Source organism: Mytilus galloprovincialis, chromosome 1 (assembly GCF_965363235.1).
Source record: "Mytilus galloprovincialis chromosome 1, xbMytGall1.hap1.1, whole genome shotgun sequence".
NCBI classification, from domain to species: domain Eukaryota; kingdom Metazoa; phylum Mollusca; class Bivalvia; order Mytilida; family Mytilidae; genus Mytilus; species Mytilus galloprovincialis.
The window spans coordinates 128041768-128066922 of record NC_134838.1 but is presented as its reverse complement, the minus strand read 5'-3'; the positions used below and the strand labels follow the sequence as shown (position 1 = coordinate 128066922).

The following is a 25155-nucleotide window of genomic DNA, read 5'->3' as shown; positions in this document are numbered from 1 at the left end:
CAGTATATGTGGTACCATCTTGACAGTCATCTTGACAGTATATGTGGTACCATCTTGACATTGTATATGATACTATTATCACCGGAAGAAAATTGACATTGGGAACTTTAACCATAATTCGAAAAATACTACTAGTATCTTCATAACTTAATATTTTGTTTATGACCTTTTAATTTAATAGATTGTTATAATGTTAACATTGTCGTATACTACGCGTCTACAGGTATCTCACGGTTTATAACATTGTCGCATACTTCGCTTCTACAGGTTTCTCACGGTTTATAACAATGTCGCATACTACGCTTCTACAGGTATCTCACGGTTTATAACATTGTCGCATACTACGCTTCTACAGGTATCTCACGGTTTATAACATTGTCGCATACTACGCTTCTACAGGTATCTCACGATTTATAACATTGTCGCATACTACGCTTCTATTGGTATCTCACGGTTTATAACATTGTCGCATACTACGCTTCTACAGGTATCTCACGATTTATAACATTGTCGCATACTACGCTTCTATTGGTATCTCACGGTTTATAACATTGTCGCATACTACGCTTCTACAGGTATCTCACGATTTATAACATTGTCGCATACTTCGCTTCTACAGGTATCTCACGATTTATAACATTGTCGCATACTACGTTTCTACAGGTATCTCACGGTTTATAACAATGTCGCATACTACGATTCTACAGGTATCTCACGGTTTATAACAATGTCGCATACTACGCTTCTACAGGTATCTCACGGTTTATAACATTGTCGCATACTACGCTTCTATTGGTATCTCACGATTTATAACATTGTCGCATACTACGCTTCTACAGGTATCTCACGGTTTATAACATTGTCGCATATTTCGCTTCTACAGGTATCTCACGATTTATAACATTGTCGCATACTACGCTTCTACAGGTATCTCACGATTTATAACATTGTCGTATACTACACTTCTACAGGTATCTCACGATTTATAACATTGTCGCATACTACGCTTCTACAGGTATCTCACGGTTTATCACATTGTCGCATACTACGCTTCTACAGGTATCTCACGGTTTATAACATTGTCGCATACTACGCTTCTATTGGTATCTCACGGTTTATAATGATGCCATATAATGATTTCGTATACTACGCTTCTACAGGTATCTCACAGTTTATCGTGTCGTTATAAATAAGAAGATCTTTTCACTGATCACGAATGGATAAACACACTGACGTCATGTACAGAAACTGTGATTAACAATACCATTACAATAACGCGCACTGTAATACCTATGACATAAATGTGTTTAAAACAAAATAGACAAATTAGAAAAAACACACTCTAGTCATTTTGATAGCACGTCAAGGCAGCATAACCGTTCTCGATGAGGGAAGAATAATTGTTCATAAGGTTGTTTATCGTGTATAATAATGGTCTAAACCTACTAGTATATACTAACTTATTACGGAAGTTCATGGTCTAAACCTACTATTCTAACATGACGTCCTTCAAACGCTTTGAGTACACACCCGTGGTAAAATATGAATATATTGCCAGTGCTGTTCCGATTGTACTCCCACGTCATATGCTTTTTTATGAATGAGATGCCCGACGTCATAGAACAATGACGTTAGAATGTAAGCATTTTACGGGAAAATACACGCTTGTGAATCCGAAAATCATCACAAGGAAACATACACAAATGATGCTAAAATGTGGCAAAAGCCCTTTATTGTACATCATATAAGACATATAAATAAATTATCATTCAAATTCATCCAAAACTGTCTAAATACATTATTTTAAATAGTTTAAGCATGTCACTAATGCAGTTTGCTCCGTTCTTTTACGCTAGTTTATTAGTGCGTTTATTTATGGGAACGGCAAATATTTGCCTACACCTAGAGCGCTTCGATCCAAAAGAATTGCCGTATGTGTCCTATCAGAATCGAAATAATTCATGGGGGCTTGAATATATCTAGATTTTACCACGGGTTGTCCCTTTATGCCGATATTTTACCCCTCGCTATCGCTCAGAGGTAAAATATTTGTCATAAAGGGCCAACCCGTGGTAAAATCACGATATATTCAAGCCCCCATGAATTATTTCTTAAGTATATACTAACTTATTACGGAAGTTCATGGGATGTATATAGATAATTACCCTCACTTGTTGGGTAAAATATTTCAAGCAAACATTTGGATAAAAATTGCTTTTATTTGCGTATATCATTTTTAATTTTAGTTTCCTGTGTATAATTCGGAGTTTAGTATGACATCCATTATCACTGAACTACTATACATATTTGTTTACGAGCCTGCTGAAGGACGCCTCCGGATGCCGGAGTTTCTCGCTGCATTGAAGACCCATTGGTGGACTTCTATGGCAAGCCGTTCTCGTCAAAACTATGTTTAAACCATTTTTCGAAAAAATTACACACTGAGAATTACAACAAAGCACACTGAGATTTTAAAACTTCAAAACGCACACTGAGAATTGAAAATTACACACTGAGAATTGAAAATTACACACTGAGAATTAAAAATTACACACTGAGATTTCATAAAGACGCACTGAGATTACAAAAATGAAAAACGAACACTGAGAATTGAAAATTAAACACTGAGAATTGAAAATTACACACTGAGAATTGAAAATTACACACGGAGATTTCAAAAAGACACACTGAGAATAAATAAACTGAAAACACACACTGAGAATTTGAAATTACACACTGAGAATTTAAAATTACACACTGAGAATTTAAAATTACACACTGAGATTTGTGCGCACTTTTTATGCGCACATATCTAATTAGCATACTTAATCTGAATCTATTACAAGCTTAAAACAACAAGGGGACAGAACTCGTTAGTCCTTCGATTTGGTCCCAAATTATTAATAAAAAAACTTTAGAAATACAAGAAGAAGAAAAATACCCACTTACTCTTATTACAAAATATAACCAAATGGTGAAAAACTTTATTAAAATCATAAGAAAACATTGGAACAATCTGCAAAAGAATGCAGTGAAATTTTTACCCAAGTGTCTATTATAGCATATAAACGTAACAAAAATATAAAAGATTAACTAGCGAAACCAGCGAAACAGTTGGAACACTTTTGAAAAGGGACCCACGGTTTTAAGTAAAAAAAAATCATCCCGATACACTGGTAGTAATGATCTGAATTATAGGCAACAAACTTATGAATATGAGCGATGTTAAGTCTTGAAATTTATTACGAATGTTGGTTGAAGGATTCGCATTTTATTATAATGACAAGAGTTCTTGAGATCAGGATATAAATCTGTTGAATTATTCATCTCATGAATATTCATTAGTAATTTTCATATTAATCTCAGTGTGTATTTTTTAAATCTCAGTGTGTAATAAACAATTTTCAGTGTGTGTTTTTCAATTTATTTCATCTCAGTGTGTCTTTTTAAAATCTCAGTGTGTAATTTTGAATTCTCAGTGTGTGTTTTTTATTTTTTTAAATCTCAGTGTGTAATTTCGATTTCTCAGTGTGTTATTTTAGGTTTTTAAATCTCAGTGTGTATTTTTTTCGAAAAAAGGGTTTAAACATAGTTTTGACGAGAACGGCTTGCCATAGACTTCGGCTGTTGTGTGCTCTATGGTCGGGTTGTTTTTTTGACACATTCCCCATTTCCATTCGTAATTGTATTCAGATGACATCCTTTTAAAATTATCACTTTACCAGACGGGGATAGAACTCTGATATAATAAATATTGATACACCTTTAACATTATGAAAATACCAGCCGGGATAGAACTCTGATATATAAGTACATTCTCAAACTATTCTACTGACTTAGTACTCAATTATCGCTCGTTTCTGTCGTTTTGATGGCTCTGTCTAATATTATCCATGTGGGAGTGGGTGTTACTTTCTGGCTGGTTAGATTATTCACAAAACATGAAATTAAACTAAACTACCTTATATCACTTTCAATTCAATATTTAAATTTGTAACCGTCACAAATAAAATAAAATTCGGTGAAATGAAAAAAAAAGTCACAGTTGTCTTTCTTTTTCCTTTATTCGATCTTTGGTGTGGAAACTTCTACTTTAATCGTGGCTGCTTGCTTTTAATAAAGTACATATACCACAATAATGAAAGCACATACCACATTTATGAAAGCACACACTAACAATAAAAGCAACATAACATTATAATGAAATACCTACCATGATAACGAATGCACATAACTTAGTAATGAAAGCTCACAACATAATAATGAAAGTACAGAACCAAATAATGAAAGCTCACAATATAATAATGAAAGCTCACAATGTAATAATGAAAGCTCACAACATAATAATGAAAGCACAGAACCTAATAATAAAAGCTCACAAAACAATAATGAAAGCACTGAACATAATAATGAAAGCACAGAACATAATAATGAAAGCACAGAACCAAATAATGAAAGCTCACAATATAATAATGAAAGCTCATAATATAATAATGAAAGCTCACAATATAATAATGAAAGCTCACAACATAATAATGAAAGCACAGAACATAATAATAAAAGCACAGAACGTAATAATGAAAGCTCACAACATAATAATGAAAGCACAGAACATAATAATGAAAGCACAGAACCTAAAAATTAAGGCACAGAACCTAATAATGAAAGCTCACAACATAATAATGAAAGCACAAAACCTAATAATAAAAGCTCACAAAACAATAATGAAAGCACTGAACATAATAATGAAAGCACAGAACCTTACAATGAAAGCACAGAACCTAATAATGAAAGCTCACAATATAATAATGTAATGACAGAACCTAATAATGAAAGTTCACAACATAATAATGAAAGCACAGAACCTAATAATGAAAGCTCACAACATAATATTGAAAGCACAGAATCTAATAATGAAAGCTCACAACATAAAAATGAAAGCACAGCACATAATAATGAAAGCACAGAACCAAATAATGAAAGCTCACAATATAATAATGTAATGATGTGACGAAGTCATTAAGAATAAATATATTTTATTAAGTAATTACAAAGTCAAGAAAGATACTAAAGTTCAAATGTTGAAATGTTCACAAACTGTTTTTAAAGTTCAATTGTTCGAAGGTTCAATAGTTCACAATGGCACGTGATCGTATAGTTTTATAAATGTTCAGTCCTTATGGATTACGTTCGGATATTAAGCGCATGATTTCCAGCCTACCCACGATGGGGAAGACCTTGGCGGAATCTCCGGTACCAATAGCTTGTACCAATCTGTCCTCCTTCAAGTCCAAAGCTGGATCTTATATAGTCCAATGGTCCATACACATGTCTATAGCTGTAGGCCGGTTGTATAATCATCTGGTTATCGAGTACTATTTACATGAGGTTAATTGTCAAATAATGTAATTAACCCCTGACGGATAAATGTTATTTTAAAGTAAACATGGTCATTTATGGGCTTCGGGGTATATATGTCCATAGTATACGAACAGATTGTTATTAGTGTCCAAAGGTTTCCTGCTATTTAATGTATTCACAGATTGTTATTAGTGTCCAAAGGCTTTCTGCTATTTAATGTATTCACAGATGGTTATTAGTGTCCAAAGGCTTTCTGCTATTTAATGTATTCACAGATGGTTATTAGTGTCCAAAGCATACATGATTGTCATTGAATTGTTTATTTCCTTTTTAATAAATTTCCTAATTAATACTCCTTGATAATTAATTAATGTTACCAATTGTGTAACATTATTCCTTCCCTCGCAATAAGAACGAAAGTTCGGAAAATACGATAATCCTTCTTCATTTATGCTATTGTAAATCCAGTAGTTCCATTGTTAAGTTTTTTTTTGTAACCATCACCACATATATAGTTCATAAAATTCGGCAAGTCCAACATCTGAATATATTTACACATAGGTCATTTGAAAATATTTCGATATACATAGTTCGTGTTTTATTTCCGTCACCATCAAAGTATAAAGTTCATCAACTGCTGGAAAGGGCGCACATCTTTGTACAAGTGTCGTCATCATCATCTCCATTACGCAGTATTTGACGCATCTAGCTATTTGGTTCGTCCTTCTTAAGAGGCTGTTAACATCGACATTCGGTTAAGTTTTGTCCTTGACCAATGGCACGGAGGAAAACATCTCTCTGTTGTCAGTAACATCTATTCCAATTGCGAAGACACCATTTGTTTTTACCAAATTGTTCGTGGCATTAGAACCAGAACTCACAACATTCTTTTTGGCTAACCAAGATATATTCCTAATTAATTAACAGTACAAAAATATGGCTATTCCAATGAAGATCGCACCTAAACCCTGCTGATAAATTTATCTCAAATTGGACAAACTAAAACTTGTTTCCTTCCCCTTGTTTCTTTTTTTTATTTATCATCTATCAGATTATTGATAATTTGTTCACTCGCCTTGAGTTCTCAGGATTGTCCAAGCCTAGCAATATTTTGTAAAACAATTCCTACATATAAATCAATATCTTCTTTTTTTTTTATCGAATTATCTGTTAGAACAAAAACTAAATAAAAGGGGGAATCTGTCGTATACAACTTCTACAAGTTTTTAAAATCCTACATAATAAAAACAAATATATGTTTATTAACACAAGACATAAAAAATAGATTTAAAAATTCACAAATTAAAAAAAAATATATAATGTGATCCTTTTCTACAACCCCTACACCTACATAATACCTATAACAAATAATATATACTAAATATTATATGTGTTACTTTGTTCCCAATTGTAATACTTTTACAGTTTGAAATTGTGTTTCATTAATTAATCTTAACGTTAAATATAGACCACAAATTTATCTCCTTACTCTAAAAAAACCGTTTAAGATTCCATTAATAGAATTTTAACTACCTCTTGCGCAATTTGTTACTGACTCTACATTTCATATTTGACAAGAAAAAACACCTTATTGCGAAAAAAAAATGTCGTTCTCTGTAATGTATTACATTTTTCTAAAATTAGTATATATTTTCCTTATACTATTTCCTTTCTTGTTTTATATATCTATTTTTCATTTAGGGTATATGTTGAGATCTGAGTTTAAAAATATTATATACATTTAAAACTTAACTAACCTCTTAAAAACTAAAACAATTAAAAAAAAAAAATCTATGCCTACTTATGAACTAAACACATCGTTAAGATTCTTTTTTTTTTTAACACCTTAATTAATTATTTCCTTATTCTTTTTTTTAATTTCTGATAATAATCCTCATAATTGTTTACTTTTCAATTTTAATTTTATTTGAATGCTAGTTTTCCTTTAATATCAAATATCTATTTCACTTAAGATTTGTCATTAAGTTCTGAAGTTCATATGTCTCTTTTTTCTTTACAATATCAGTCTTCTACAACATTACTAGTAAATCCCTAAGGGCAAACATATCCATGTTTTTCTTTAATGTGCTACTTTATGAAGATACTTCTCTTAATCTATTAACAATATGTAAATATGGCGTAATCTAACACCATAAACAACTTGCACCATTTAATAACTTAACATCACTTATGTTAATCATCCGAAGAAGGGGTTGGAATCTAAAATTATAGACTATTTGTTTTCTCTAAACAAATGTGCGTAAACACTACCCAACTGCGAAACCATATCGCCAATGGTTATTACACGCAAACAATGTATCCTCAAAGTACCCTTAACTTCATCTACCAAAGGTTCTAAATCAACCTTAATTTACACCGGTGCACTACTAAATTTACGTAAAACATATGTTTTCTAGAATAATTGAATGTATCTTCAAAAAAAATAACCCATAATATGATCAAAACAAAAACCCAAAATACCTCCAAAAAATGATATTGTATCAAGACATATTTACTTGTTTTTTTTTACATATTACTCTAAACGAAAAACTAGCTTCTTCAAACTTAAAAAAAAATTTTTTTTTTTTTAAGAATCATATTATATAATTTATCCTATCTATTAAATAACAGCCGATAAAAATAACACTTAAAAAATAACCTTGTTCTCTAATAAAAAAAAATGTGTATAATATTCATAGTTTTTTAATCGACCTATAATACCTTAAAATATACCTAATAAAAACAATTTGTTCCTATCACAACTCGTGACAAAACTTCTGATTTTAAGCATTTTAAAAATACGGCCTGACTCCCTTTAACATTAAAAACTTTACTGAATATGTGTGCCATCCCTTGAAAAGCCATTTCTATATGTTGTACTGACATAGAAATATCTTGATTGTCCATTAAGAAAAATGAAAGTAACTGAGTTCTTACCTTTTATATTCCTTCGCGTTATTTTAGACAATCCAAGTCGATCCTGGTCACGGCACCAAAACGTGACTTATGTGACGAAGTCATTAAGAATAAATATATTTTATTAAGTAATTACAAAGTCAAGAAAGATACTAAAGTTCAAATGTTGAAATGTTCACAAACTGTTTTTAAAGTTCAATTGTTCGAAGGTTCAATAGTTCACAATGGCACGTGATCGTATAGTTTTATAAATGTTCAGTCCTTATGGATTACGTTCGGATATTAAGCGCATGATTTCCAGCCTACCCACGATGGGGAAGACCTTGGCGGAATCTCCGGTACCAATAGCTTGTACCAATCTGTCCTCCTTCAAGTCCAAAGCTGGATCTTATATAGTCCAATGGTCCATACACATGTCTATAGCTGTAGGCCGGTTGTATAATCATCTGGTTATCGAGTACTATTTACATGAGGTTAATTGTCAAATAATGTAATTAACCCCTGACGGATAAATGTTATTTTAAAGTAAACATGGTCATTTATGGGCTTCGGGGTATATATGTCCATAGTATACGAACAGATTGTTATTAGTGTCCAAAGGTTTCCTGCTATTTAATGTATTCACAGATTGTTATTAGTGTCCAAAGGCTTTCTGCTATTTAATGTATTCACAGATGGTTATTAGTGTCCAAAGGCTTTCTGCTATTTAATGTATTCACAGATGGTTATTAGTGTCCAAAGCATACATGATTGTCATTGAATTGTTTATTTCCTTTTTAATAAATTTCCTAATTAATACTCCTTGATAATTAATTAATGTTACCAATTGTGTAACAATGACAGAACCTAATAATGAAAGTTCACAACATAATAATGAAAGCACAGAACCTAATAATGAAAGCTCACAACATAATATTGAAAGCACAGAATCTATTAATGAAAGCTCACAACATAAAAATGAAAGCACAGCACATAATAATGAAAGCAAAGAACCTAATAATGAAAGCACAGAACCTAAAAATTAAGGCACAGAACCTAATAATGAAAGCTCACAACATAATAATGAAAGCACAAAACCTAATAATACAAGCTCACAAAACAATAATGAAAGCACTGAACATAATAATGAAAGCACAGAACCTTACAATGAAAGCACAGAACCTAATAATGAAAGCTCACAACATAATAATGAATGCGCATAACTTAATAAAAAAAGACCACAAATTTATAATGAAATCACATAACATAATTGCATAATAATTAAAACACATCACAAAGTCATGACAGCACACATAAAAATAATAATGAAAGCATAGAACATAAAACATAATTACTATGTATAAGAAATTATTCACATAGTATAGCAAAGTAAATGAATGCAACGATATAGCAATCACATGATATAAAGAAATATCTACATAATGTAATAAAGAAAATACTTAATATCAAGTAAAAAACACCATATTTGTTATAATATCATCAGTACCACTACCTATGACGGTCATGGTATCCAATTATGAATATTATGAGTGTAGCAAGACAAATTAATCAATTAGAGAAGAAGGGAAAAACACATTATAGCGCTCCAACTGTTGCATTAAAGTCATCAAAAAATGTGAAAAATGTTAGTAGATACACGGGAGAAAGGAAGAAAGACCATTCACAATTTGTCTTACATTTTTTTTTTCTCTTTTTTAATTAAATAAAAAAAATAAACCTTTCAAATATACATGTAGAGTTCATAAGATACAAATATTCACTGTGGACACCTCCCCCCCCTTTTATTTGTGCTCTCTATTTTCAACCCTCGAATTAAGCTTAGGAATCTAATTTAAATTAAAACCTTGCTTTCTAACCAATTTATTCATTTACCGGACCGGCAACTTTCTTTATTTAATACGAAAATCTACAGTGCCGTTATACACATGCATGTTGTTTGCTTGGAGTCCCCGCCCGAAAAGAAAGAAATAGCCCAACTCCAAGATACTATATTCCTGCATCACATGATTTTTACCACGTGGAGCTTACATTTGAATAAATACCGAATATGGAAAGTGAAACTACAATTCAAAACATAAAGTCCGAAGGCACAAATAAGAAAAAGAAAGGGTTTTTTTGGCAAAGGGTGCGGGTAAATTCTCTCTGTGTTCAAAATATACATGAAATATTTGCCACTGCCCCTTTTCTGTTCTATAAATTCTAACCCTGAGTTTTCTATCTGTTACTCTGAGAAGATGTGGTATGAATGCCAATGAGACAACTCTCTATCCAAATCACAATTTGTAATAGTAAATAATTATAGGTAAAAAAAGGGGGGGTGAAAAATACCAGAGGAACACCCAAACTCACAAATCGAAAATAAATTGACAATGCCATGGCTAAAAATGAAAAAGACATTTAATAGTACACAAGAAACAACATAGAAAACTATAGACTGAGCAACACGAATCCCAACAAAAACTGGGGGTGATCTCAGTTGCTTCGGAAGGGTAAGCAGATTCTACTCCACATGTGGCACCCGTCGTTTGCTCATTTTATTACAAACCCGGTAAATAGTCTAATTCGGTAGGTCACATTCATGAAAAGGAAAGGGGATTGTAGTTACTACGTAAGAAACATATCCAATATCACCTGTGAAACGGTTATTCCATAACGGTCAACCAACTCGTGATGGCGTCCGTAAAATTTATGAAGGGATGATACTTCACCATTTGGAACTATTGCTTTAACAGCTTCTTTGTGAGCAGCAACCCTCTATCAAGGAAAACATGAAAGGAAATACAAGCGCGAGAATATCGTATCGATTGGGGGTTATATACTCCGTATGCAGGCGCTGCTTGAATAGAAATGGAAAGTTAACAATAGGGAAGCTGAAATCATCTCGTTTGTCGTAAAGTTATGTATTCAACCGACCCTCATTGTCAATTTCTAGATGTAAGTCAAGATATGAGGCAGACTTAACTGTATCTGTTGTATCCTTTATCTCTATTTTGATTGGATAGATGTCTACAACATAGTCATCAAATTTTGAATTATTTAGTGAGAGAACATCATCTATATAGCGGAAAGAAAAGTTAAAGGATATTGCTAACTTCTTATATTTCATTATAAGAAGATCCCGTATGAAGTCAACCTCATAATAATAAAGCAACAAGTCGGCAAGAAGAGGGCACAATTAGTTCCCATTGGAACGCCGACAGTCTGTTGAAAAACACGTCCTCCAAACGTAACAAATATATATGTTGTCAATCAAGAAATCAAGCATCTTGATAATGTCAGTTTCAGCGAATTTTTTACTGTCTTCAACAAGGAGCCTTGGTTCACATCGAACTGCAAGCTATAAAGGACCCAGACAATCACTAGTGGCAAACCATTCAAACAGGTAACCAACGGTCTACTTTATATAAATAGAGAAACGAGAAACACTTATGAACCAAATAAACAAAAGACAATCACAGAAAATCATTTCGAATCCGATGTCGCAAATCTTACAAGCTTTTGTAAAATTTTGCATTGAAGGATATGTTCAACTTTAATGAACTACATTACATCCAGAACAATTATATAGCCTTAATTTCAATAGACAACAATGACATCCTTATTTCCAATCTCTGTTCGATAAATTCTCAAAATTTTGTTAAATTTCTGATCAATCTTTCAGCATTCTACTGAAAATTTATGACATGTTTGCCACTGGACGTTAAGCAACCATTAATCAATCAATTTAAGCATTCTTATTTCAATAAATGTTCAGAAATAAACAATCTGAATATACAATCTTAATTGGAAATAAATTATTCTTATTATTATTCTTGAACACAAATGTAAGTTTTAGTGCTGCCCTCGATAATTTAACAATTAACATTATTTATCAGCTGATGGTATATTTGGATTTTTGTAACTTCTAAAAATAAAATAGACAGATTTACCTATATGTAGATTTTAATTCTTCTCTTTACATATATTAGGTATCATTCAATGGTCTTGGGGTTTGACAACGTACTTTAATTACCAACCGTATTTATTCAAAGAACAAACAAATGAAGTAATTTACCGAACGTGACTTTTCTTCATTCACCATGGTTTTACTGTCTAGATAGTTTGACAGAGCGTGAGATTTGACATAAAAAAAAAACCATAGATATACACAATCAATGTATTTCTTTACTTTGTGGATTTTTTCTATTTTGATGTATATTAAACTTTTCTTGAAAAAAATATAGCAAAATGTATAAGTGACAACTTAATAAATTCTTATTAGGTTAATGGTTTAATTCACGGCATACAATATTTTGGAACACGTTAAGGAAACTAAAAGAACCAAATGGAAAGTTTATTTTTAAAAGACAAAACAGAAATAACATAAAGTGAGTTTTGTGCGTCTGGGTTTTTTTCTCTGGGAGGATTCCGGTGATGGTGTTCGGGCTCTATTTTTTTCCAAACAATTAAACTTATAAACATTATTGCACATGTGATGTTGTACATGTTACCGAAAAAACAGCCTTAATCTGTATTACCCTTTTACATTTTTAACTGTCCGTATGTCGCGATTACATTTGTGTAGTTCGTTACCTTATGTCACCCCATTCGGATTCAATCGCTCAAAAAACCTAAAGACCTAAATAAAAGTCACCACCCTTTTAGTTTTGAAATATATTTTCACTCCTGAAATCAGCTTTAAAGATTAAAATTTGAAATGCGCCTTCTTCATTTAATTCTGTCTTTTTTGTCTTTGGTGTCCCAACATCACAACAACTACCAATTGTTGTGTCCGTAAGTTATGGTATATACCCGGAGGTTTTTTTTTTTATTTCTTCATACTTGCCGATTATTTTTTCTGTCGATCTCTTTATTTAAAAGAAATCATTTTAAATGCATTTTAAATTCGTGATATCAATGTTTTTATTCTAACTAGAAGCTTGAAGCATTCAGAGTGTGTCTTATATAAATTTGAGTTTTATTTCATGTGCATCTGTATGATAAACATTTCCAAACAATATATGATCTGTAATGGTAAGGGGAAATAATCTCTGTATAGACTGAGACTAATACTACTAGTATATCACATATATATATCACGCCTGGTAAACCATCTAATCTCAACCAAATGTTGAGACAGTAAAAAGTATTCTGGCACTTCCTGTTGAGCTTTTCTGGGTCAAAATATCCAAAATAAACATAGGATAGGTCGACTTTTCGTCAATTTACTGAAAATCAATGATTGTTTTGTAAAATAGGAGAATGTCATGCCATAGATAAATGATAATTGTAACTAATATGTCTCTTCTTGGTTAAAAATATCTGAAATTGAAGTCACAATCACTTTTCTCCTACGGATTATCATATTTACTTTCTTTGAATCCGATAGAACTGCTATGATATTAATGATTTAGCAAGAAAATATTTCAATTATTTGTGTTTTTTAAATGCTTTACGATAAATGCTTCTGTAAATTGCAAGGCTATTTGATTGTCAAGCCTAGTCTTAGCACAGAAATGAAAAATTCTAAATGGTTGAGATATAAAGGTATTGAGTGAGTCTTTCTGTCACAATGTAGAGACTTTCTGGTTACTTTGTGTCATGAAATATATTACTGTTAAAAACATTGGCACTTAGGTTTCAAAGTTTAAATTAACTATGACTGGCAACCCAACACGCGTGCATTATTATTATATAAAGATAAAAACTATTAAAATAGCTATGCTACAGTTTATTTCAACTAATCAAAATTTGTAAAAATATAGTTATTTTACAAAATGAACAAAGAAACTTTATCAGTGCGCTGTACTATTCGAGTGAACCTTTTTAACGGTTAACTTGATTTATGTTTTCTGTCTGTTGTAAGTTAAAATCTGAATACAGATACAATTTTAAAAATTGCCTATAGAAAAATGCATGCCTTTCAAGTATAAATAAGATTAGTTTATAATATATAAATATTAATATGATTTGGAATAATTCGATTCCTAACAGACATTGTTCAATACCGAAAATGCGTACCTTTATAAAGAAATAAAATTGATAAAAACTAAACAATCGAACAGGACCCCCTTCTCTAGGTTTGTTTTTTCGTGCACAATATTTCAGGATGAGTTCTCACTCTAAAAGGTGGTGATCATTTATTTTTGAGCAAAAGATGTTATTTTTGTCATTATGATACTGATCACAAAAACAAGATATCATGATTCGATTTTAAAACTGCTTTGCAATTACTATAAGTGACGTCCAACTTCGTGTAATCACGCGTGTTGTATTTAAATAATTATAACTTAGATCGATTGTTCACAACTGCATTCAGGGCACATCCTTAATATTTGGTAATATTCAGCAACATTAATATTATACCCCGGACCCTGTCACATTAGGCCAAGATCGCACCACGATCTCTAAAAAAAATAATGCTTTTGACGATCGTAGTGCAATAGTGTAGATCGCAGTATCAGGCGGAAACCCGGTTGAAATAGAACAAAAGCATTGAAGCTCTCTGTTAGAGAAGGCGATAAATGCTTACTGAATTGTTTACTATAGTAACAAAAAATTTGTTAATAGAAACAAATAAAATGACAATTTTCTTCTCTATTACGAAGTGTTTTATTTTAAAAACACCATTTGCATAAGTTTTCAAATTACCTATAACATAGTTAAGCAGAACAATTATGTATCAAGTCCACGACATGGGTATCTATCAAGATGGATGTAGAAAATGCATAACCTCCGATTTTTTTGAAAAATTACCACGGACGGAGAACATCAATCTATTAGTTCAGTAATTGTCGTGTCTGCCCTTCAATTAGGGACAACATAAAAAAATCAATGAAGGATAAAAAACTAAATTAAAATAGTTCGGGGGTGGGGGCAAAAATTGCTGCAAGTTATGTTTATTAATTGACATCGATTTTATATAAATCCTTATTGGTCAATCAATTTTTCCCAAATTAAGTTTAGAGGGGGGTTAGGAGGGAGGGGTTAGTGAAAACACATAACGAACGAGTATTGTAAAAAACGGACGCTTACCGGACACTTCATCCGTTGAACGTCCGTTCAAAGTTTTGAACATGCTCAAATTTTTCAATTTATTGAAACATCAATACTACAATCTTTGCAGTTTTACTCCTGTTCATGTTGACAGAAAAAACGTTATAGAAAATAACTGACCCACTGACATTTACTTTGGTGAAATTGCCTCCCGTTGATATATAATTTGACAATGAAAAAGAGACCCATTCCTGTGGCACGTCTATGTATTCTTTATAAAGAAGGAACCCCATACCACGATATGAGGCTGTCAGAATAAAGGTCTAGTGTTGAAGATTCACAGTTAAGCACTGATTATGTAAATATAGCGCAGGGGATGCAAATTGTCCCGTGCTAACGATTTTTAAAACCTAGTTCTGTGTTATGTTGATGTTAACACCAGCACTGCAAATGTAAAGTATAGCGATGTAGATATCTAAAAGCTAGCTATTGAGATGTCAAGATAAGCGATGTAGGAATAAATTCTAGCTTTTGGAGATGTCAATTACACCATTATTGACTTTATAGTTTCTGTGCAAAACTGCATCTCAAACGCTAGACTATTAATCTCCAGCGCTAGAACTTTAATACTTTAAAAAACACACAGTTGCTTACTATTTAGACTCTATTACAACCAAAGGTCTCTTTAGAAGCTGCTGTCATAACTACCGACAAAATTTAAATGGCAATTGGAACGTTATGACGGTTGTATATGTAAATACTAATTGATACTAAGCTATAGTTAAAAGTTTCATTCACCAGAAGATCTCAACATTGTTCCAGAATATCTCAACCGATACCAGAAAATCTCAACATGACATACTTAATTCATATTTCGCTTAATGCAATTATAGAAGTAAAGAAAAAGAACAAACAGTAATTTTATGTTTATAAGGTTTTAGAAAAATACTAATTCACTGATATATACGTTAGTTAATCAATGATATCGCGGTCATTTTGTCAGTAGCTGACTGCACTGGCCACATTTACCTGCTGGAGAAAAGTCATTCCGATGTCATTTTAAATCATATTGGTCCATGTTATACACGAGAGAAACCCTAATTCAATTATCTATGGCATGACATTCTTCTATTTTACAAAAAAACGCATTGATTTTCAGAAAATTGACGAAAAGTCGACCTACCCTATGTTTATTTTGGATAATTTGAACCAGAAAAGCTCAACAGGAAGTGCCAGAATACTTTTTTCCGTCTCAACCATTTGGTTGAGATTAGATGGTTTACCAGGCGTGTATATGTTATAGTAGTGCCAGTGATAGATTAAAGTAAAGCTGAGGATTTCGTGATTGAACGATTCATTTATTTGTACAAAGAAATAGTTCAGAATTTCATGACGATCATCAAAGAAAGATATATTAGAACAAAGAGAGAATTTCATTGTATATCAATAACGAAAGTATTGTCTCTGCACGAAACGAGTGAGAGCGTGCTATCGTTATTACCATTTCATGTTGGAACTATACCATCGGACTACTACAACAGGAAATAGGATTGTATCAAACGTTTCTAATAATGCAAACGTGGTTCATTATGACGAAAATACAATCTATTTCTTTAAGAAGCGAGATGAATAAATAAGACCATTTAATAATATTGCCGGAAAAAACATGTGATTTGAGAAACAGTAAAATCTTGTTTCTTCCAATCATCGGAAATGGAGTACCAACCCGTTAGTATTATACGACTTATATAATACGTCAGGTCAATAATGATGTTTGGATCCCAGTGGTTAGCTGTTAATGATTCCCTCACAAAAATAAGGAGGTAATTGTGGTATGATGATACCAACTAGCCAACTATTCACCAATGTAGGAACTTTTCGGGATGTAAGCAAATATAACCGAACGGCCTTCAACAGTGAGAAAACCCATACCGCATAGTCACTTTATTTTGACTCTGTTGGAGAGTTATCTTAGTGGCATTCACACTACACTCGTTGTTGTATGCATATGAAAGGGAGTCCCATTTGGGGGGTGGTGGTAGGTGTCTCATCCCGGATCCCGCTTTTTATTTAGTGAGAATCCAGTATCCCGCTTCTCGTTGTTACAATATTCTATAGGGCGAAAACGCGAAAATGCGAAATCGAAAACGCGAAAACGCTTATCTCTGATTTATATACTGGTTACCAATGTAGATGACAAATTTGTGTCATTCATGACAATTAAACAGAATCAATATGATATATGCTCTCATTCTTGGATGAAATTAATATTACTTTAATATTACACTTTTTGAAACCATTTTTATCAATTTTCAATTTCATGTGTTGTTTCCGTATATGTTGTGTTTCATTGCTCATTTGTTGTTTTCGTATATTTTAGCCGCTCGTCTTGAGCCTACCCATTTGATCCAATAACACCCCATACAGCAATAAAATTATACTTTTACTGCCATTCATAACTCTTAACAGACCAATTAACAGACCGGGTTTTATACATCCGACCCATTAACAGACCAGGTTTTAATAAAGATTGATTTATGTCACCAAAATACAGATTTTTGTGTAGATTTTTCACACAATGATATCAATATGGTTAACAAACATAATGCCTTTCTTTTTTCGATGTTCAAAATATTGAATGCAAGTAAATTTAACCAATGTGTCATTTTGTGTACAGTTTATGTGTGTAAAATGTGTATAAATTTATTGATGAGTAACCCGCCTTTTCATTTTATAGATCGTACATCGAAGCTAGAAAAATAATAATTACACCACTAAATTCAGTACATTGAATTGTTTTGTTAGACATAAATACTTTTTATGGTGAAAATATATTTAGAAAGCTATACAATGAAACATGCTGAACTTTCAATGATTTTCTCGATAACACCTGATTAACAGACTTTAGCCAACCCGATTAACAGACCAACCGCCGATATAGCCGCATACTCAATATAGATTAACCGACCAATCTCTCGGTTAGCCGAGTGTCGGCCGTGAATAAGACCAACGTCAGGTTGATGTGGGAAAAATTTGGTTGATTATATAGGGAATCACTGAAGAATGAATACCCCCCCCCCTTTTTTGCATCAGTCAGCGGGCCCCCTAATAAAAAGTTCTGGATCTGCTACTGTTAACAGACACACAGCTATGTTATAGGTACTTTCAACGCACCAATTCTTATTGTAAAATTACTCTCTAAACAGACTTAGCTATGTTATAGGTACTATCAACGCACCAATCCTTGTACATTTACTATATCAACAGAATTAACTGTGTTATGGGTACTCTCAACGCACCAATCCTTGTTGTACAATTACTCTATCAACAGACTTAGCTATGTTATAGGTACTCTCAACGCACCAATCTTTGTTGTACAATTACTCTCTCAACAGACTTAGCCTATTGACTTGATAATAGTCATAACACAAATAACAATAATCACAATTTTTTGTTTTGTTTAACCAGGATAAAAAAAAACCCTAAAGCTACCAACCTACTTACAGCCATGTTTATTGGTCACTGGCTAATAGTTGACTCATTGGCAATCATACTTTAGTTTCTTACGTAACTATCAAATACAGTTCCATTTACTTTTTTCTTTATTTCTTTATTTACAAATTGTTTTTTTTCTAAATATAATACATAACTTCTTCAGTATTACAATATCCCATTTTCATTCTCCCATTTTTTTCATGACTTCCATATTTGCGAGGCTTATTTTTCGGCCTTTTACATTTTTCAACTTTTCTTGTTCTTACTTTTTTGTATTTTTCTGTGATGATGATGATGATGATGATGATGATGATGATGATGATGATGATGATGATGATGATGATGATGATGATGATGATGATGATGATGATGATGATGATGATGATGATGATGATGATGATGATGATGATGATGATGATGATGATGATGATGATGATGATGATGATGATGATGATGATGATGATGATGATGATGATGATGATGATGATGATGATGATGATGATGATGATGATGATGATGATGATGATGATGATGATGATGATGATGATGATGATGATGATGATGATGATGATGATGATGATGATGATGATGATGATGATGATGATGATGATGATGATGATGATGATGATGATGATGATGATGATGATGATGATGATGATGATGATGATGATGATGATGATGATGATGATGATGATGATGATGATGATGATGATGATGATGATGATGATGATGATGATGATGATGATGATGATGATGATGATGATGATGATGATGATGATGATGATGATGATGATGATGATGATGATGATGATGATGATGATGATGATGATGATGATGATGATGATGATGATGATGATGATGATGATGATGATGATGATGATGATGATGATGATGATGATGATGATGATGATGATGATGATGATGATGATGATGATGATGATGATGATGATGATGATGATGATGATGATGATGATGATGATGATGATGATGATGATGATGATGATGATGATGATGATGATGATGATGATGATGATGATGATGATGATGATGATGATGATGATGATGATGATGATGATGATGATGATGATGATGATGATGATGATGATGATGATGATGATGATGATGATGATATGTTATCGATCGCGACTTGAAAGAGCTGGATGTTTGGTCTTCTAAATGGCTTATGTCATTTAACCCAGATAAAACCGAAATTATGATATTTTCAAATATTGAGACTCCAGACCTTAGCTTTTCCTTAAATGGTAAAAATATACCTTTAAGTACATCTCATAAGCACCTGGGAGTTAATTTCAGTAGTGACGCAAAATGGAACAATCATATTGAAAGTATAATTACAAGTGTAAAGAAACACTTAAATGTTCTACGTAAACTTAAATACCGATTATCTCGAAATAATTTAGAAAAACTATACTTAGTTTTTATTCGACCCATTTTTGAATATGCCACGGAAGTGTGGGATAATTGTGGAATAGGCTACTCACATAAATTAGAAAATTTGCAATCAGAGGCCGCAAGAATAGTAACAGGTCTACCAATATTTACAAAAACTGAAACTTTATATTCTGAGGTTGGCTGGGAATCTCTTTTTGAAAGAAGAAGGAGAAGAAAATTACAGATGTTTTATAACATGAACCAAAAGCATGCACCAGAATATTTATGTAATCTTGTACCTCCTTGTGTACAAAGTACAACCAACTACCCGTTGCGAAATGGTCATGATATAATATTGTTCCATTTTGTAGACTTTCCCTTACTACTGAATCGTTTATTCCCTCTACTATACGTGAATGGAATAAACTTGATCCAAAAATTCGCAGTGTCGACTCTATTTCTAAATTTATAAAAGAATTAAAAAACGATAGTCTATTATGTAAAATTGAAACGTTTTATTTGTACGGCCCAAGGAAATTAAATATAATCTTAACGCAATTGCGATGTTCCGCTTCATTCTTAAACAATGACCTATTTAGAGCTAATATTATAGATGATCCTTCTTGCCATTGTGGGTCCGATATTGAGGATGTCTACCATTACTTCTTCGTTTGCCCAAAATACACATTATGTAGAAAAACCTTATTCCATAACCTTAACTGGCTATCTGAAAACTTTGTTTTAGATACAAAACTATTAATTTGCGGACACTTGGAACTTTCGAACGAACAAAATATTCAAATTTTCAAACATGTTCAAAATTTCATAAAAAGGTCAAACAGATTTCTTATACCTTGATAGAGCGTTATTATTACTGACACGGAACGTCATCATTGTCATCAATTCACAAGTCATCGTCACAGAATTATACGACTTTTCAAACTTTCTTTTTCTCTTTTTACTTTCTATCCTCTTTGTTCACCTATCAAAGCTAGTATTATATTGCATAAATTGTTTGTTTTATATGCATGTCCATTATATTATACTATTATTGTAACTTTATATTGTATTATGGAGAAGACTTCATAAGTATGATTTACTTGTGTCTAATCCATTTTGCTTTAATTCAGCAAATAAAATATGTTTAAACTAAACAGACTTAGCTATGTTATAGGTACTCTCAACGCACCAATCAATCCTTGTTGTACAATTACTCTCTCAACAGACTTAGATATGTTATAGGTACTCTCAACGCACCAATCCTTGATGTACAATTACTCTCTCAACAGACTTAGATATGTTATAGGTACTCTCAACGCACCAATCTTTGTTGTACAATTACTCTCTTAACAGACTTAGATATGTTATATGTACTCTCAACGCCCGAATCCTAGTACAATAACTCTCTTAACAGACTTATCTATGTTATATGTACTCTCAACGCTCGAATCCTTGTACAATAACTCTCTTAACAGACTTATCTATGTTATATGTACTCTCAACGCCCGAATCCTTGTACAATAACTCTCTTAACAGACTTAGCTATGTTATAGGTACTCTCAACGCACCAATCCTTGATGTACACTTACTCTTTTAACAGACTTAGATATGTTATAGGTACTCTCAACGCCCCAATCCTTGTTGTACAATTCCTCTCTTAACAGACTTAGCTATGTTATATGTACTCTCAACGCCCGAATCCTTGTACAATAACTCTCTTAACAGACTTAGCTATGTTATAGGTACTCTCAACGCACCAATCCTTGATGTACACTTACTCTTTTAACAGACTTAGATATGTTATAGGTACTCTCAACGCCCCAATCCTTGTTGTACAATTCCTCTCTTAACAGACTTAGATATGTTATATGTACTCTCAACGCCCCAATCCTTGTTGTACAATTACTCTCTTAACAGACTTAGCTATGTTATAGGTACTCTCAACGCCCCAAACCTTGTTGTACAATTCCTCTCTTAACAGACTTAGCTATGTTATAGGTACTCTCAACGCACCAATCCTTGTACAATTACTCTCTTAACAGACTTAGCTATGTTATAGGTACTCTCAATGCACCAATCATTGTTGTACACTTACTCTTTAAACAGACTTAGCTATGTTATAGGTACTCTCAACGCACCAATCCTTGTACAATAACTCTCTTAACAGACTTAGCTATGTTATAGGTACTCTCAATGCACCAATTTTTATTGTATAATTACTCTCTCAACATACTTAGCTATATTATAGGTACTCTAAACGCCCCAATGCTTGCTGTACACAACGCGTAGCTACTAGTATAATATACTCTCTTACAGTTACGTCCAACGCGACGATTCTTATTGTACAATTACTCTCAACATATGTCAGAAATTAAGAACATGGTCAGTATTTCAGTTGTATGCTCCTTTTATAGAAATAAGGAGATGTGGTATGATTGCGAATGAGACAACTATTCACCGGAGCGTAAAGTACGTATATGTGCCCGCATGGCTTTCAACAATGAGAAAACCCCATACTTATGGTCATGCATTTTACATTTTACGTGTGCCATAAAAGATAACCGATCATTTGTGATTTGAAATTTGTAATTGCATCTTTAATAAAATTGTGTTATATAGGGCAACACATAACGGTGGTTTTAGGTATCGGGCCATTTATAACTTGTTCCGTAATCGTTATACGTATTATTAAATTTCTATTAATTCCAATTCAAATTTTTGTATTAACTTAATCGTGTTAATAAAACAAATAAAAATATCGATAAAATAGTTTGCAAATTTTTGTTAGATAAAATATGTAATACGAGCTTTTTTTAGGGATGCATGCATGTTATGTAATGTTAATCAATGGACTCAGGTGTTATTGACGTGTAGATGATTATCAGTTTCCGTTGCTTGACCTTTCGCCTTCTATAGTGACGTCACTAAACACAATTCCGTTAAATAAACAGGTGGATCATCGATTGGTCGTATTTACCTTGCTAACAAGTCACAAGAGACAGATTTATTTTTTGTTGCAATGTTTTTAGTTTAATATGCGAAGCGATTGATAGAATCTTATATCAACGTCGAATTAATCGAACCGAAATTTTTACCACTGCTAATCTTTATATAAATATGGAAATTGGCACAGTCAGTTGAAAGGGATTTAAATACATTAAACGTTGTGTCGGTAATATACATAGGGCTGCACTAAAAGTCAAATCTTCAATTATAACGTTTTACTGTTATGGTATTGGATGTATAGGGTATGAAGCGTAGAAAAATGTTACGTTAAAAGTGTTTCATTTGACTAGAATGATGTCTAGTCCTATACGACAGATGAATCAGCGACGTCTACCCCCACTCCCGGGAGTTCAACAGGGAAAATCTGGTCGTGGAGGACGCCCTACAACGGAAGAAATGATCATAACGGGTAAGCCAGTTTCTGTTTCTCATTTAAGAATTCTTTAATTTTGAAAATATATTTTTTAAATATCATTATGATAAAATTCTTCATCAGTCAAGCTACTGTTAAAATTAAAAGAGAATACAAATATTAGGAAAACTCTAGATTATCACATTACGTGAGATAAAATATGAACTCTCTGCATCACATTACGTGTGATTTAAGGAACGCTATAGTTCGCTTGACTTCAGGCATGAGGAACACCATAACTTGCTTTAGTCAGATAGTAGGAACACCATAATTCACATTAGGTTAGACATTAGGAACATCATAATTCACATTTCATCGGAAATTAGGAACACTGTAATTCATATTACTTCATACATTAGAAACCCCATAATTCACATTACGTGAGAAGTTAGGAAGACCATAGTTAATGACATTAAGAGTACAATAATTCATCGCATTAGGTGAAACCAATTTCAGCATTGTTTTCTCTTTAAGGGACGGACATACAGGTTTTCTGGGTCCAGGAAGATAGCGGAAATTAATATGTTTACTTGTTCTTTACTGAAAATAAATAGTCTTTCCCAAAACGGGATGTTAACAAATATTTTGTTCAACTAAATGCTACGATGAATTGTGTGAAAAATCGAAAAAAAAAAAAAAATTCGTGGTTGCAAAGCACTCGAAATAAACAAGCCGACTTAACAACAGGTGAAAGTGAATGTTTCATTCACGAAAAATCTTCCTACATCACCCCAAGTTATAAAATGGTCGGAACCTTTATGATGCATAATTTTTTTTTGCATATACATGATATGGCTAAACTATTTCTTTATCTTAAATTAATACGAAGTTCGATGACCTATAAATGTAAAACCTAAACTAAATTATTTTAAAGTCTGAACATAATCCCCATGATATAATTCCGGTAATTTAAGACTTTCGGTTGCATTCGTGGGATCTTTCTAAAAGTCCTTCGGTTAGTTGCATGATATCTTTGCTTCAATAATATTATAAAAACTGACTATAAGAACCAATTTAAAATTAACACGTAATACTGTGCTTGGTTCTTTTTATATTTAATATTTTATATTTTTTAATTATCCTAAATATAATTTACATTTTAAAAGTATCTTTATAATTTCAATTAAATAAAATTGAATTTCGCTTCATAAAATTTAATGAATAAATTGTTGATACTAAGATGTTACATTATTTTGTATTTAAATATCCATTGCAAAGTAACACTGGAACTTACTTAATAGGTTCTACTATGTGACTAACTTATGTTCAAAATTAATTTTGTTCGAATACCGATGTATGTTAGACATCTAAATGATTTAAAAGAATTTTAAAGTATATTTCCAAATATTTAGTTAAATGTGGCGTAGTTTTATAAGGAATTATACACTTCTTTTGTAAGAACTTTACCATTTCTAATGACAAGCTTCTATAATTTTATTACGTTACATTTATACCTAATGCAGACCATGAACACACCTCTTGCAATGAAAATGGTTTACATCAGAAATAAAGCAATGAAGCAGAGCATCATTGGTGTATAAATGTGCATTATTCAATAAACTCTAAATTAACTATACCTGTAGTAATGAGTATGGATG

The 25155-nt window shown here is 32.3% G+C and overlaps 1 protein-coding gene across 2 annotated transcripts in view; it reads left to right on the top strand.

The window, feature by feature from the left end:
* Window positions 1-23137: 23137 nt before the first annotated feature.
* The window catches only part of LOC143058661 (putative 3',5'-cyclic phosphodiesterase pde-5), a 74936-nt gene continuing 72918 nt past the window's right edge, over window positions 23138-25155 (top strand). The window contains exon 1 of one of the 2 annotated variants that reach the window (XM_076232125.1): window positions 23138-23554. In XM_076232125.1, the coding sequence (XP_076088240.1) occupies window positions 23437-23554 (118 nt within the window). In that variant the 5' untranslated portion in view covers window positions 23138-23436. The remainder of the gene's footprint in view (window positions 23555-25155) is intronic. The other variant, XM_076232130.1, reaches the window with a different exon arrangement.